Source organism: Callospermophilus lateralis, chromosome 14 (genome assembly GCF_048772815.1).
Source record: "Callospermophilus lateralis isolate mCalLat2 chromosome 14, mCalLat2.hap1, whole genome shotgun sequence".
In the NCBI taxonomy this organism is placed as follows: Eukaryota; Metazoa; Chordata; class Mammalia; order Rodentia; family Sciuridae; genus Callospermophilus; species Callospermophilus lateralis.
Genome location: NC_135318.1, coordinates 51,233,655 through 51,249,285, shown reverse-complemented (window position 1 = coordinate 51,249,285; position 15,631 = coordinate 51,233,655). Strand labels below are relative to the sequence as shown.

At 39.3% G+C, this 15,631-nt stretch overlaps 1 protein-coding gene and 1 long non-coding RNA gene across 26 annotated transcripts in view; one reads left to right on the top strand and one right to left on the bottom strand.

Annotated features, from left to right (window-relative positions):
* Wdpcp (WD repeat containing planar cell polarity effector) overlaps positions 1 to 15,631 on the top strand; it is a 519,910-nt gene that overhangs the window by 129,321 nt on the left and 374,958 nt on the right. For 19 of the 25 annotated variants that reach the window (XR_013088670.2, XR_013088671.2, XM_076833808.2 and 16 more), the window contains one exon: positions 13,707 to 13,828. The exons of the other annotated variants lie outside the window; for them this stretch is intronic. Coding sequence is in view for 17 of the 19 variants with exons in the window: in XM_076833808.2 (XP_076689923.2) it covers positions 13,793 to 13,828 (36 nt within the window). In the remaining 2 variants the exon portion in view is untranslated. The remainder of the gene's footprint in view (positions 1 to 13,706; positions 13,829 to 15,631) is intronic. 25 annotated transcript variants of the gene reach the window in all.
* LOC143380644 (uncharacterized) lies at positions 2,185 to 14,916 on the bottom strand. The gene is made up of 3 exons (XR_013088672.2): positions 14,884 to 14,916; positions 14,592 to 14,676; positions 2,185 to 3,292 (listed from the first exon to the last, which is right to left on the bottom strand). It is a non-coding gene; the product is annotated as an uncharacterized LOC143380644 (long non-coding RNA).

The following is a 15,631-nucleotide window of genomic DNA, read 5'->3' as shown; positions in this document are numbered from 1 at the left end:
TAAAAATATATATTAAAAAAAATAAAGTATGGTCACTGCAGATGTAATTAGTTAAGATGAGGTCATACCAGAGCAAGCCCCTCATTCAGTATGACTAGTATCCTTGTAAAAAGGGGGAATCTGAAGACAGACACAGTGCAAAGATTATATGAAGAGACACAGGGAAAAACCATGTGAAGGCAAAGATTGGGCTGCTCCCTCTACAAACCAGGGAACACTAAATTGTGACCAAACTACCAAAAGCTAGGAAGAAGCATAGCACAGATCCTTCAGTCACAGCTCTCAGAGAAAATTAGCCCTGCCAACATCTTAATCTTGGACTTATAACCTCCTGAATGGTGAGAAAATAAACCATTGTTTAAGCCGCTCAGTTTGTGATCCTTTATTATGATAGCTCTAGTGAACTAATAAAACTATCATTCCTTGAAACTCTTATCTCAGGGCCTCTGGTTTACAGAGAGCACTCTTTGAAGTTCTGCCAGCTCTCTGATCCTCTCAGCTGTTCCCCTTCTTTCTGTCTACTCCCTAAATGTCTGCCTTTTCTGTAATTCCATCTTCATCCTCTCCATGCAGAGGCAATATCGTTTGGTAGTAAGAGCACAAGTTCTGGAATCATACCTCCTTTCAGGGTGACTTTGGTCAATATATTGGATCACTGTTTGATTGTCCCACTAGCAAACCAATAGTTCTTGAGAATGTTGTTCTAAGAAATAAATCATTTCATACATATAAAGTGCTGAATATGTAAGTGCTCAACAATCACTATAATTATGAACTTCTCTTGTTACTTCCACATTTTCCCTCTTGTAATCTCAGCTTCTTTTCTTGTGATGGATATTAGTTATACTTTTTACACATACTGTACTTTGAACTCTCTTCTCCCACCTTAAGAGCCATTACTGCCAAGGGTGGTGGCACACACCTGAAATCCCAGAGACTGGGGAGGCTGAGGCAGGAGGATCTTGAGTTCAAAGCCAGGTCTCAGCAAATTATCGAGGCCCTAAGCTATTCAGTGAGACCCTGCCTCTAAATAAAATACCAAAAAAAGGCTGGGAATCTGGCTCAGTGGTAAAGTACCCCTGGGTTCAATTCCAAATACCAAAAAGAAAAAAGAAAAAGAAAAGCCCTTATCTTCTATGGTAGAGGTCAGCTTGCTAGTCCTATTTCCAGCCTCAGTTGTGGTAGAACAGACATGTCAGTGGTACCTGCCAGAGCTGGGAGCCAGGGAAGAAAGGAACCTCTAATGGAGAGCTTCCAGTATCCAGAGGCAGCTATGGCAGAGGCTAATGGCAGCATCTGTGTGCTGGCTGTGTGGTGGGACCAGTAGCAAAAGCAGGGTCCAATTTTGCATTGTGATTGGGAATTGTTCATTGTCAAATAATCTCTAATCTTGGTTCTTTTGTCTTTCTGGAAATTCTATGAGCTACCCATTATCACTAATAAATTACTTTCCTGTTAAACAAATCAGGGTTGCTTTCTGTTGTTTGGAAACAAGGTACACACAATTTTGTCTTCAATGACCACTTATATACTGATGATTCTCGAACCTATATCTCAGTTTCTGCTTCCCACTTGAAATTCTATCTGGAATAATTCTATTTTGGAATTATATTCCTCACTGCCTACATGTTTTTAAAATGAGAGCAACCTGTGTATACTGAAAGTATGATTTCATTACCTCAAGCTTCCTTAAAATGTATTTATTAGAATTCTCAGATGTTCAAAATGCCCCTCAGTACAGCTTGAGTTAAGAGTGGGGTGGGTAAGGGAGAGAGAAGGAAATTGCATGGTAAAGGAAGGAGACCCTCATTGTTATACAAAATTACATATAAGAGGAAGTGAGGGGAAAGGGGAAAAAAAAAACAAGAGAGAGAAATGAATTACAGTAGATGGGGTAGAGAGAGAAGATGGGAGGGGAGGGGAGAGGAGGGGAGGGGGGGATAGTAGAGGATAGGAAGGGCAGAAGAATATAACATACACTCGTATGGCAGTATGTAAAAAAGTGGATGTGTAACCGATGTGATTCTGCGATTTGTATACGGGGTAAAAATGGGAGTTCATAATCCACTTGAATCAAATGTAGGAAATATGATATGTCAAGAGCTTTGTAATGTTTTGAACAACTAATGATTTAAAAAAAAGAGTGGGGTGGGTGTTGTAAGGGTCCAGCGAAACGTCGGAGGGAGAGACCACAAGAGACCGGCTCCATGCAATTGGCAAAAGGGGTTTTATTGATTCAGCATGCTGAGGCTCCAGGCTCACTCAGGAAGATAGAGCAGCCCAGAGCCCCGAGCAGAGGTCAGGCAGAGCTTAAGTACACTTTTTTTTTTTTTTTGGGGGGGGGCTTTGCATACATCAGAACAAATCATCATGAGGCGCGGGAAAATTGAACAACAACTCTGAGACCTGGTCAGTACATTTACTAGCGGGAACAGATTGGACGGGGTTGATTGGTTACTTTTAAGCGGGGTGAACATTTAAACTAATTGGTTCTGGGGCCCGAGGTGCCTACGTGCCACTTCACAGAACCCCAAGTTATTAGACAACCAGAGGAGTCAGTGAGAATATTTACTGGGCAGCTCGGGTATTGTCCTAACAGCTACAGGGATTACAGGTTTCGGGGGTAGCAGAGGAATTGTAACAATACTTAATCTTTTACTCTTTAACCCAAGCCCTGCAGTTAGAAACTTCACAATGTCCGGTCTTTTACACTTTAACTCTGGCTCTGTGGCTTAGAATCAGCTTAGAAATTTTACCTTTACAGTGTAGATATGCAGGAAGCAATGCTCAACTTTTCAAACTAGGGGAAAATTAATTTCTATTAAAAACATAAAACAATGCATAAGATCCACATCAATTATCGAATTTTAAAATTCCAGTTTTAGTTGTTCCATAATGGCATGAGTCACCAATAGTTTGATCAAAATATAAAATGAAAGCCCATCATTACAACCTCCATTTCATCTGTAATCTCCCAGCAGAGTTTTAGTCACACAACACCTGGCTTAGAAGCCTATATCACCCTAATTCCATCCCCTTTCTCAAGCTATATTCAGGCACTGAATTGCCTAAATCCCACCTATAAAATCTTGAAGACTCCCAAGTTCACACAGAGACCTTTCTCCATTTCTGTTGTCACAGTTCATCTCTCATCTGCAATCTACTTCAAGAGGGATTCCATATTTTCTTCCTCCCGATCCATGCAGTCTGAGCCCAGCTGGGAGCTCATCCCCAGAGGCAGTCTCCAAAGTTCTCCTCTCTTATTTCCCCATCTTCTTATCTGTATCCAGTCCTAAGGTTCCAGAGAAGGACATTATAAAACTGGCTTTATAAAATTATATAGTTTCCAAAAACATGTTTCAAGTATAAACCACAGCTCTTGAAGCTCTTGGCAGCTTTGTTCTCAGGTTACCTGATAATTTCCCAAAATAATAGTGATCCTGTATGTGGCACTGCCCAGTTTAGGGAAGGGAAAACTATCAGTTAATAGTTAAAAATTTTATCCCACTACTCAAAAAGATACTTTCCAGAATCCCTCAACTGCACAAAATCACAAGTGTCAAGGAGTCCCAAGAAAGCAGTTGAGTTTTCTTGATTGCTGAGCTGAGCTGTAAGCCAGGAAATAAGCAAATGGAGGCAAACAGAAGGCTGATCACCTTAGGAAATCTATGGTCAGTGAGCTTTTGTCTCTCAACAATAGTGGTATCTGTGGGGAAACTTTTGCAAATAGAGAACATCATTTTGGATTCATGAGGGGAGATAACATTTATTTGCACATACTATTGGGATGAAACTCTCCATGAAATTTTTCACATTTCTGCACTATCTGGACTGAGTTAAAGAAAGATTGAGCCTGGTGCAGTGGCACTCACCTGTAATCCCAGCCTCTCGTGAGGCTGAGACAGGAGGATCACAAGTTCAAAGCCAGCCTCAGCAATGGCGAGGCCCTAAGCAATTCAGTGAGATCCAGTCTCTAAATACAAAATAGGGCTGGGGGATGTGGCTCAGTGGCAGGGTGCCCCTGGGTTCAATCCCTTGTACCAAAAAAAAAAAGAAAGAAAGAAAAAGAAAAAGAAAAGAAAGATTGAATGGCAAACATGCCTAGGAAGTTAGAACATTTTTTGGAGAGACTAAGAGGCTTATCTCTCCTGGTGCTATTTGTCCCTCTCTTTTGGAGACTTTTGCTGACATTCCAAAGTAAAGGTAAGGTCAAAGTCTCTGTTCTCTCCCCTTCCCTCATGTGTGTTTGTGTCTGTATGTTTCTGTGTAGGTTTGTGTCTGAAAAGGAGAATGAAAAAAATGTGTCAACATTCCGAATATATACTCTAAATCTCATAATTTTGGTGTTTCTCCGGAGGGAAAACCCTGTTGCAAGTATAATGTAGCATCAGCCTCTCACCTAAACTTGGGGCTCAAGGAACTAGCACTAAGATGCTATATGAGACAGGGACGTGGTGTATGCCTATAATCCCAGTGACTCTGGAGGCTGAGGCAGGAGGATTGTATTTAGTGAGGCCCTAAGCAACTCAGCAAGACCCGCTTTCTAATAAAATATTAAAAAGGCTGGAGATGTAGCTTGGTGGTTAAGAGCCCCTGGGTTCAATCCCTGGTACCAAGAAAAAAAAAAAAAGAAATAAAGAAAGAAAGATGCTATGTGAATAATAAATGATCTGTATTTTGGTCCAAACATCTTTTGTTTCCTGTCAGAATATGAATATATATTTATATTTACACACACATATATAATATACACAGGCATGTAACACATCTAGCACTATTTTGTTTAATCCTGAAAAAAGCCCCAAGTCAGATAAAGTATTATTACTATTTTATAGCTGAGCAAACTAAAGTTCAGAGAGATAGTTGTTTGCCTAAGGTCTATGTGATCGATGGCAGAGGTGGGTTTCAAATTCAGCTATTTAACACTAAAGTTTGTGCTCTTTCTACTTTAATAGTTACCACTGTGCAATAGACTTGTGGTATGGATTGACCTCTTTCTATCTCAGTTTCCCTATATTTAACAAAATTAGATTATATGGCCACTAAGATCACATCTATCATTTTAAGATTCTGTGCTTCCCCTTCTATCTTGTCTCCAAGTTCTATCCAGAGACACCCTTTTGTTTTGACAAGTGACTATGGATGGCTTTCCTTTGAGTCTTTGTTCAACTCATATTTTTCACCTGGAAGCACTCCACTCTTTGAGATCCTGTTCTTATACCAAAGCACCGGGATTATTAAAAAAGCCTTGGTGATGGCTGTCCCCCCACAGCACCAACTGTCTACAACATTCATTTGTCCCATATTGATTTTGGCATCAATTACTTCACCTACTATTTTGTTTCATAGATAAGCTTCAAAATTCATTACCAGCATGTAAATGTTTATCTCCACGGCATCTTGAATTTGAATAGCTACTTAGATTGACAACAGAAAATTGTAACAGAAAGAAATTTGTGTTTATTTGTATTAAAGGTGAATCAAAAATCACATCATAAATGATAGCAAAAATATCCTTTTGTCTTGTTTCAGATTCCATATTTAGCTTGAAATATGTTCATTCTGTCATTATTTTGATAAGCATGTTTAATACATGATTTTCCATCATGTATTGATTGTCCTAGGAGTTTAGGAAAACAATCATGAACAAATAAATATGGTCCTAGCCTTCTAAATGCTTACAGTTAATGACGTGATCAGGAGGACACGCATTAACTGAACACTCACTGCCATAGATGGGCTTCTAAGACCGCTCCCAGCAATCCCTGCTACCTGGTACTCAGTCCTGTGTGGGGGCTGAACTTACTGTCTCACTTTTAATGAACACAATACAGGAAAAGTGATGATTAGGCACAGAAAACTGAGAGCTGTCTTGCTACCACTCTCCTTGCTGGCTCCGTCTCTTTTATGCCTTTGCTTGCTTGCCTCATTTTCAGATTCCATGCTTCCCCTAATTTAAACCTCATGTTGAGAGATCCTCTCTGGAAAGGCCCATGTGGCAAGAAGTCAGGAGTACATAAGGAATTGAAACTTCAGGTCAGTGGTCTGCAGAGAAGTGGGTCCTGCCAGCACCATTTGAATGAACTTGGAAGTAAATTTTCTGTAGTTGAGTCTTCCAGTGAGAACTCACCAGATGACACTTGGATTGCAACTTTGGGAAGGATCCTGAAGCAGAAGTCCCAGCTAAGTTTTCCTATAGAATTCATAGAAACTTACCCACAGAAACCATGAAATATAAATATGAATTGGTTATTTTAAATATAATTGTTTCACTCCTGGGGATTGAAACCAGGGCCTTGCATAGTAAATACATGTTGTTTTAAAGCCACTAAGTTCTGGGGAGATTTGTTATACAGGAACAGATAATCTACACACTCACACAAATGTACACATATTTACAGATGGTGCTAAGTGCTACGAAAAAACAGTAAAGAATGGAATTAAGAGATTATAACAAGATTCCCTCATTTAAATTTAGTTTTCTATTTCCTTCACTTGGGTATTGAATTTTATTGAATATGTGTAATTAGTTGGTCCTTTGTAGTGATACTGAAGAAAACATTTTCAACAATAATTTATACTTGAATACATTCTTATGTGTGGTGTTCTCCCTAAACTCAACTACTAAGCCCTTTTAAAAATAACACTATAGCCAGGCAGACGGTGGTGCATACCTGTAGCAATTTGAGAAACCAAGGCATGAAGATCACAAGTACTAGGCCAGCATCAACAATCGAGCGAGACCCTCAGCAACTTTGCTAGACCTTGTTTTAAAAATAAAAAATAAGGGACTGGGGTTGTGGCTCAGTGGTAGCGCGCTTTCCTAGCATGTGTGACGTACTGGGTTCAATTCTCAGCACCACATACAAATAAATAAGATAAAGGTCCATCAACAACTAAAAAATATTTTTAAAAGCAAACAAACAAATAAATAAATAAATAAAAAGGGCTGGGGATGAAGCTCAGTGGTAAAGCATCCTGGGTTCAATAGTCCTCCTCTCCTCTTCCTCCTTCTTTTCCTCCTACTAAATGTTATTAAAAATCAAACATACTTTTGTATTTTGAAATTTTCATTAGGTTCATAACACACTGAAACACAGAAGCTGAGAATAGTTCAGAACTTGATGTTTTGTTTGTAACCAGAATAACAATATAGGACAGAGGAGAGAATCAAAACTCAGTGACAGGAAGCCTGATGGAATGGACATTGCTTTCCTTTGTCTATATTCTTTCCCTTTTCTTAGAATAGTTTCAAATCCATGTTCTTTGTTGAATTATTCTTACCTGACTTCCTGCAGTTTTCTTGTGGCTGTCAATCACAAGACCTATTTCCTTACCCTCAGGGCACAGTTCAAACTAAGCTTCTCTGAGTCCTTCCCCAGAATTTCTCATCCTGAAGCTGGGAAAAGGTTTTCTCCCATTTTCTCTTTGGAGTGTGAATAGTGGGAATGCAACCCAGATTTACCAGTGGAGGGAGGGGCCTTCCGGGACTTTGGGCCCTGATTTAGAAACTGATCTAAGACTTTAGAGGTTTTTGTTTTATATCAGGGATTGAACCCAGAGGTACTTAACCACTGAGCCACATCCCTGGCCCTTTTAAAAGATTTTTTTTTTTTTAAATTTTGAGACAGGGTCTTGCTAGGTTGTTTAGGGCTTCACTAAATTGCTGAAGTTGTCCTTGAACTTGCCATCCTCCTGCTTCAGCCTCCCAGGATGCTGGGATTATAGGCAAGCACCACTATGCCCAACTGGTTGTCTTGATTTTACAAACAAATCAATTCCAAAGTATCTTAGTCGCAGCCTATCATCGTATTGTTGGAGACAAACGTTATAGTCACCTTCCGAAAACAAGTCTGTTTTGTGAAAAAATATGTTAGTGGATCTTTGGTCATGAAAAAGTAAATCTAGAAGGAGTTAGAGATGAATATAGTGTTCACCACAATCCTTTAAAAGGTATCTTCATTGTGACCAAGTTTCATCTTTGCAGAGATTATTAAATGGAGGATTTTCTTTGATCTTGAGTGTAAAAGAAAAGTTGGGATCCTGGGCTGCAAGTAGACCATGCAGCTGGACTGTAACTAGCTGATCCTACAACCTGGCGCCGCAGAACAGGGACTGAAAGTAGAGGTGACCATTAGAGACCCTCACTCCATAGAAATCCATGGTCCCATATTCAATATTTTCTACGCTATCAGTTTCATGGGGCTGCTGTAACAAATTACCACAAAGTAGGTGATTTAAAACAATAGAAATAAATTTCTTCACCATTCTGGAGGCCAAAAATCCAAAATCAGGGTGTCCTCCCTCTCCAGGCTCTAAAGGAAAATCTCTAGCCTCTTCCACCTTCTACCGGCTGCAGATTTTCCTTGCTTTGTGGCTGTACCACACTAACCTCTGCCTCCATGGTCACACTGCTTCCTCCTCTTCTTTGTGTGTCTATGTCTCTCTACATTTCTTGGTCTAATCTTCCTTTTATTCATAAGGGTATATATGATTGTGGTTAGAGCCCACCTGATTATGCAGAATAAGTACCAACTCTGAAGATCCCTAATGCAGGCTAGGAATGTAGCTCAGTGGTATGGGGCTTGCCTACCATGTGTGTAGGCCCTGGGTTCAATCCCCAGTACTACCAAAAAAAAAAAAATTTAACTTAAAAACTTATTAAGATCCTTTTTACAAATATGATAACGTTCACAGGTTCTGGGGATTAGGACATGTTTTGGGGTGGGTCATCATGCAACCTACTAAATCTACTTTTAATTTTTTTTTCTTTCTATTGAGCATTGTAATTCTTTCTGGTGTCCTGAAATTTTCAGTCAAGTGTAATTAGACCTCATCTGGTTTTGGTGCAGAGACTCATCCACTTGAGATGAAGTTGTCAGCAGGAGACCAGCTGAATATTGCGATTAGTGAGAGGAAGCCTGAGGAGATAGAACAGTGGGGCAGAGCAGCTGGCCAGCTGAGATGATGAAGAAAAGGTGGTTCGGACTTATGGAACAGGACAGTATTTCCCAGGGATTTCCAGGAAGGCTCAGATCCTGAAACCCAATAAATCAATGGGCTTTGTCCCATTACACAGGGTGGGGTGGGTGCAAATTATTGTTATTTGAGCATTAAGAATCAGCATAACCCACAACTTGGGAACTACTAAGTTATTTGTATTTTTAAAAATATGCTGTATTGTTTTGATTTCATAATAAATAAGGATAAGCATTATTTTCAATGGCCTTACTTGATTACAATTCTTTACTCCACACTGTTTTGAATGGTTTCCTCTTCTGTATTCTCTGATGTCCTCCACAGTTACTTTCACTCACTGCAGTTTCCAAGTGACCTTTCTACAGAGTCAGTACATAGGGCTGATTACCCCATAGCAAAAATGCCACATAAATGTATCTGGCTGCAAAACAGCTGGCACACTCTGAGAAGTACTTTCTTAAATCATCCACTCAGTCTTTTTCCAGGAATGCATTTGGACATTTGATACAGATTATCCAGAGAAAAGTTGACTTGGATCTTATGTTCTCTGCTTGTAATTATAAGGGAGATATAAAGCAACTCTCTTCAAACTGCTTAAAACTCAAACTGAGGCCTTGTTTTTGTTTTGTGTTTTTAAACCAGAAATAGAATCAGAGCTATTGTGTGAAGCAAGATTAAGGCAATGGAGATATAGAACATACTCAGACCCATAGTGGACAACAGGATGCCCAGAGAGGCTGGGGTTTTCTTTTCTTTCTTTCTTTCTTTCTTTCTTTCTTTCTTTCTTTCTTTCTTTTTTTATATCTTTATTTCACTTATTTATTTTTATGTGGTTCTGAGGATCGAACCCAGGGTCTCACATGTGCGAGGCGAGAGCTCTACTGCTGAGCCACAACCGCAGCCCAGGGTCATACTTTTTTCTAAAGTTGAAGAAATTGCTAACTAAAAAGTTGTAAGTTGTCCTTTATCTGTGAGAATGGAAACTTTGGGGGTAGACCATTTTAGATTGCAACTTTGGTGGTCACTTTTAATGAAGCAGATATAAAACAAGTTTTGTATTTCACAGATGTAGAGCTGTCTGGGTGTTGAAAGTGGTAGGGGTGCGCTGGTCCCTGCCTAGCAGAGCCAGCTGCACCAGCCTGTGAGTCAGACTGAAGGGGTCTGCTCCAAGGATGGGCCTGTGGGCTCTGAAAGTCCCAATTTTTAGAACATTTTTATAATTTTTTTCTGTTTACTAATAATAGAAAATAGAGTTAATGTTTTTTCATGGAATGTTTTCAGAAACAAATTAATGGCCCCAAATGGGAAATATATTGAGTCTGCCCCCTCATCTCCACCTGCTCCACCACATTATTGTTTAAGCCCCCGTTTCTTTCCTTGGTTATTGCAGTTGCCTTCAAATAAGTCAATTTGCTTCTATGCCTGCCTTCACCTACCTCCAGAATCTTCTCCATAGAACACTAGAGTGAATTAAAAATAATACTAATAATAACTCAGAATCTCTCATCCCTACTCAAAACCTTCTCCAATAATTCCCAGCTGCTATAGTTTGGAAGTTGAATGTCTCCCCAACGTCCATGTGTTAAAGGTTTGGTCCCCAGGGTGGTGTTATTTGGAGGTGCTGTGGACCTATAGAAGATGGGGCTGTATGGGAAGTCTTTAAGCCATTGTGAACCTCAAATGAATTGTGGGATCCTGGCCTCTTCATTTCCTGGCTCATGAAGTGAGTAGTTTACTTCACCATGAGTTTGCTAGAAGCCATAGCAATGGAGTTACTAGATCATGGATTGAAATCTCCAAATCCATGAGCCAAAATAAAAATTTTCCCTTTATAAGTTAATTACCTCAGGCATTTTGTTACAGTGATGGAAAGTTAACTAATATATTAACCATACTTAAAATAAGGTAGCCCTTCCCATAGTGTGAATGTCCTCACAAAATCTCGCCCCTTCTGACTCCCTCAGATTCAAATCTTGGCATTCTGCTACTAATTTCATTCCAGCCACTCTGGCCTCCCAGCTTTTACTTTACTTTGTGAAACATGCTTCAACCTCAGGTCTTTGATGCTTACTTGGAATTCCCTTCCCAGAAAGTGTCATGGTTGTTTCTCTCATTTCATTCGCTTCACCAAAAATGCCTCAGAGAAACCTTTCCTGACCACTCTATCTTAAATAGGAGACATCTTTCATCACTACCTGCTTTCTCTGCTTTCCTTTCCTTTATTGAACTTATTATATTCCCTGACAGTCTTTGCTTAGTATTTTATTGTCTTCCACCACCTTGAATATATATCTATGAGGGAAGCAACAGTCTGTGTTAATGTCGCCCTATCTTTAGCACCTTGTATAGTACTTGCAGGTATACAGTAGGTATTAAGGAAATTATCTTTGATGTTGTTGTTGTTGCTCAAGTCAACTTTGGTTCTTTGCCCTCTCAGTCTTCATTCTAGGTCTAGTCATTGGCTCCTGAGTAATTTCTGACCACTTGTTCTTGGCTCTTAAAATACGTCTCAGTGTATGTGTGTCTCCTTTGCTTTGTCCCATTCTGGCTTCCAGTCAGATCCCATGGATCTCTTAATTCTCTAGTATCCCAGGTATTTAGTTTTAGGGTTTTGTTTTGTTTTTGTTTTTGTTTTTGTTTTTTTTTGGTGCTAGTGCCAACTATTCTCCATGAATATCAAAGATTTTGCATTTCCATGACTTCCAAGCTCCCATCTCAGTTTACATCTAGGGCTAACCAATCCTGGTCCTTTGGAGAGTTCCAGGTCCTGGGAAGGGAGGCAAATAAGGTCTCCCTTAGAATAGCATGTGTAGCATGATACTTTTTTTTGTAAAAAGGTTGAAAACAAGGAAACATAGATTTTGCTTCTGTATACATCAAGTTCAAGGTCAGCCTCAGCAACTTACTGAGCCTCTAAGCAACTTAGTGAGACCCTGTTTCAAAATAAGAAATAAATAAAAGAGCTGGGGCTGGGGGTTGGGGTTGTAGCTCAGCACACACCTCACATGTGTGAGGCACTGGGTTTGATCCTTAGCACCACATAAATATAGATATTATGTCCATCTACAACTAAAAAGAAAAAAAAAAAAAGAAAAAGAAAAAGAGCTGGGGATGTAGTTCAGTGGTAAGTTGTCCCTGGGATAAATTCCCAGTACTCCCCTCCCCCTCTGCCAAAAAAAAAAAAAATCTCTGAAAGGATGCACAAAAATTGGTAACAGTGATTACCTGAGGGCAAGGATGTGTGAACAGATAGAGGATGGGGTAGTGGAGACCTCTCACTGCATGCTTTTCAATTCTCTTTTGAACCATGTGAATATATTTTACATTTTAAAAATTAACCCACATTAAAAATGGGAAATAAGAAACTTATCATGTACTACTACTAAAAGATCTCTAAGACATACTATTAAGTTTTTAAAAACTATGGAAGAATGTATAGCAGCTGATATCATTTATGTCTGTATGCATATACATGTTTGTATTAGACATACACATGTAGCATGAATATGCATGTATGTGTATGCTTGTAATAATAGAATTTCTGTGGCAGAAGATGCTATTTAATCAGTGACAAATGCCTCTACTCGCAACTTCCTGCCCATCTAGACCCCTGGTCATTTTTCAAATGATGAGAAAAAATTGCAACTATTCTATCCCCAAAGATCTCTATTCTGCCATTGATACTTTTACAAATTTTATTCTTTCTCTGCTTCATTTGAAAGAGTTTCTATTGTCTCCTCATCAGTCTCACTGATCTTTTCCTTTGCAATGTCCAACCTGCTATTTATTTTGTGTAGTAAATTATCACTTCAGGTATTGTATTTTTCACTTGGAGAAATTTCTTTTGCTTTTTTCCTGAGGTTTTTATGTTTTCCATTTATTTCTTCATTATGTTCTTGAATCCTTTTATGTCCTTGAGCATATTTATATTATTTATGATAATACTTTTATATTTTTCCTAATCCTATCATTTGTCATTTCTGGGTCTGCTCCTATCAAATTATTTTTCTCTGCATTATGGGGTACACTTTCTTGTGTTTTCACATGTCTGGTAATTTTTATGTGTCTGGGTGGTCTTGGCCAAAGGAAATGTCTTGGCCAGATGTTGCCTTCAATTTCACATTACTAAGTACTAGATATTATTGTTTTGCAGATTAAGCTCATCTTTTCCAGGCTTGCTTTTAAGTTTTTTAGGGTATGTCTGGCATAGGTCTAGGTCTCATTTAGCTCTACTGTTAAGATTTAATCTAAGGGGAGGGGAGGGGGGAGGGGGGATAGTAGAGGATAGGAAAGGCAGCAGAATACAACAGACACCAGAATGGCAATATGTAAATCAATGGTTCTGCAACTGATGTGATTCTGCAATCTGTATATGGGGTAAAAATGGGAGCTCATATCCCACTTGAATCAAAGTGTGAAATATGATATATCAAGAACTATGTAATGTTTTGAACAACCTACAATAAAAATTAATTAAAAAAAAAAAAGATTTAATCTATCTGAGGTCTCTACTGAACTTCCTGTTTCTCCAGTAATTCTTCTTCCTCAGTCATTTGTCCAACCTCATGGAGTTTCACCCTTTCTTTGTATGCACAAATGTTGAGAGTCATCCATGTATAAACTACATAGGCATCACAGCCAGTGATAGGAGAATTTGGTATCTGGAAACTTCCAGTGAAAATTTCCTCTGGCCAAGACTGCCCAGACACATTGTGAGCCTTATTCAGCTCTGCCCCAGGTCCCACACAGCACTGGAGATGGAGTGACCTGCTGTAGACACACAGCCTCTCATGAATGGGTGTGACCTGCCAAGATGCCAATCAACCTGCTGACTGCAAGACATCATGAAGTAAGACTCCATCCCTGAAGCCTTATCTCTGCCTTTGATGTACCTCCTTAAATAAACCACTGGAGCCATTTTCTAATTTTCCAGCTTCAGCTCCTTTGTGGACTGCATCTATCAGGCACTCTGCTTGAAAACTATGATTCTGACTCTGCTTCTATTTCTTCACTAATTATTTCTAACTTATCTTCTCTGGTGGCTTACACCCTCCTGGACAGGAAGAAGGACCCCCTAGCAAGGCACTGGCTGCCTCCTCATACACAAGTTGATAGTCAAAGTCTCAAAAGAACCTCTGCAGATTTCTAGATCTCTTTCTCTGTAAAGTTTCCTCCTACCCATTATTTATGATCTCTGTCTCCAAGCAGCAAGACCAGCAGGCTTTATTTGATTTCCCTCTTCCTCAACCATTTCCAGAAAATTGCTTCTAGGAAGAAATCAAACAGTTGTAAAATCCATCTTTTTAATCCCCTTCTCTTGAACATTCTAGGGCTGCATTATCTATTCTTCAATATCTGAAAAGATATCGTCTCTTTTTTTTGTCTAGTTAGTCAGGTTTCCTTTATGGGGGTGGGAGAAAGTACAGACCTGTAGTGACTCTTTTAAGGGCCACAATCTTACATTCAAACTCTCAGGGATTATATCCACCTGTATTCTTTACTTATTGATTGAGTACAAATGGAACCAAGATACCCCACACTGAATTGGACTTAAGTTTTTCAACCAGATACCACAAGCAGTTTAGCTTGTAGTAAAATTAGGCCAGGCTTACCTTCAGAACCACGTGCATTCCATTTCCAAATCCTTTCCTCAGGTTTCTGTCATCTCTATTCTATCAGAACCATTTCCTCCCAAACCTATAAAACATTTAAAAAGTGATCAAGCCTTAATATAAGGAAATGACGCTCCAGTGCTGATAAATTCAAGCAGATGGTGGAGACTTTGAGGCATGCAGGGGAGCCATCTGGTGGGATCCTTTCACATAGTAGCCTACTTGGAGACCCAGAGAGTACTGATTTCAAGCAAATATATCTCTTCCTTCTCCTATTAAATAAAAACTGCACCTTTGCTTGAATTGAGATCTGCTTCACCTGAGGGTTTTATAGTTTCTCAGTGAAAGTTCAAGGATATGAATTTCAAAAGAATCTATGAATTGCTCAAGTCTTATGACCCAACTTCACCCAGAGATTGTGCCATCCAAGTTCCTGGATGCCATGTAAAAAGCTCCAAAGTTAATTGGAATAGTGGTGTGTGTGTGTGTGTGTATAACTTCTATCAGGTTAATGTTCTGTCCTTCCCAGGACTTCACAGAAGCAACTCTGCAAATGTCACAGGAGGGTCCATGTGGACTATTTATGCCAGTCAATATTGCATTATCTGAAGAAATATCCCCCTCAGAACTGCAGCATTTAGCTCACTGACTGAACCAGACTGTGGGTTTAAATTATCTCTTTCTCCATATGGAGCCAAGGCTTAAATTAGGCAGCTTATATCAATGAGGAAAGTTATAGCTTCAAGAACACATGGCCAGATAATAAGAGTGTGAAAATCATCCTGATATAAGCCATGTGCTTATTGAAATCTTATCCATTCTTCAAGGCAAAGCTTAAATAACCACTTCCTCTGGGAAGTGGTGATGGCTGGTGTTATGTGTCAATGTCAACTGAGCTAGGCCGTGGTACTGAGTAATTTAAACAAGCACTAATCCAGATGTTGCTCTGAGGGTATTTTGTAGATGTGGTTACCATCTATGATCAGTTGACTTTCAATAACGTTTACCCTAAATAATAAAACTCCTAAATAAGACCTCCT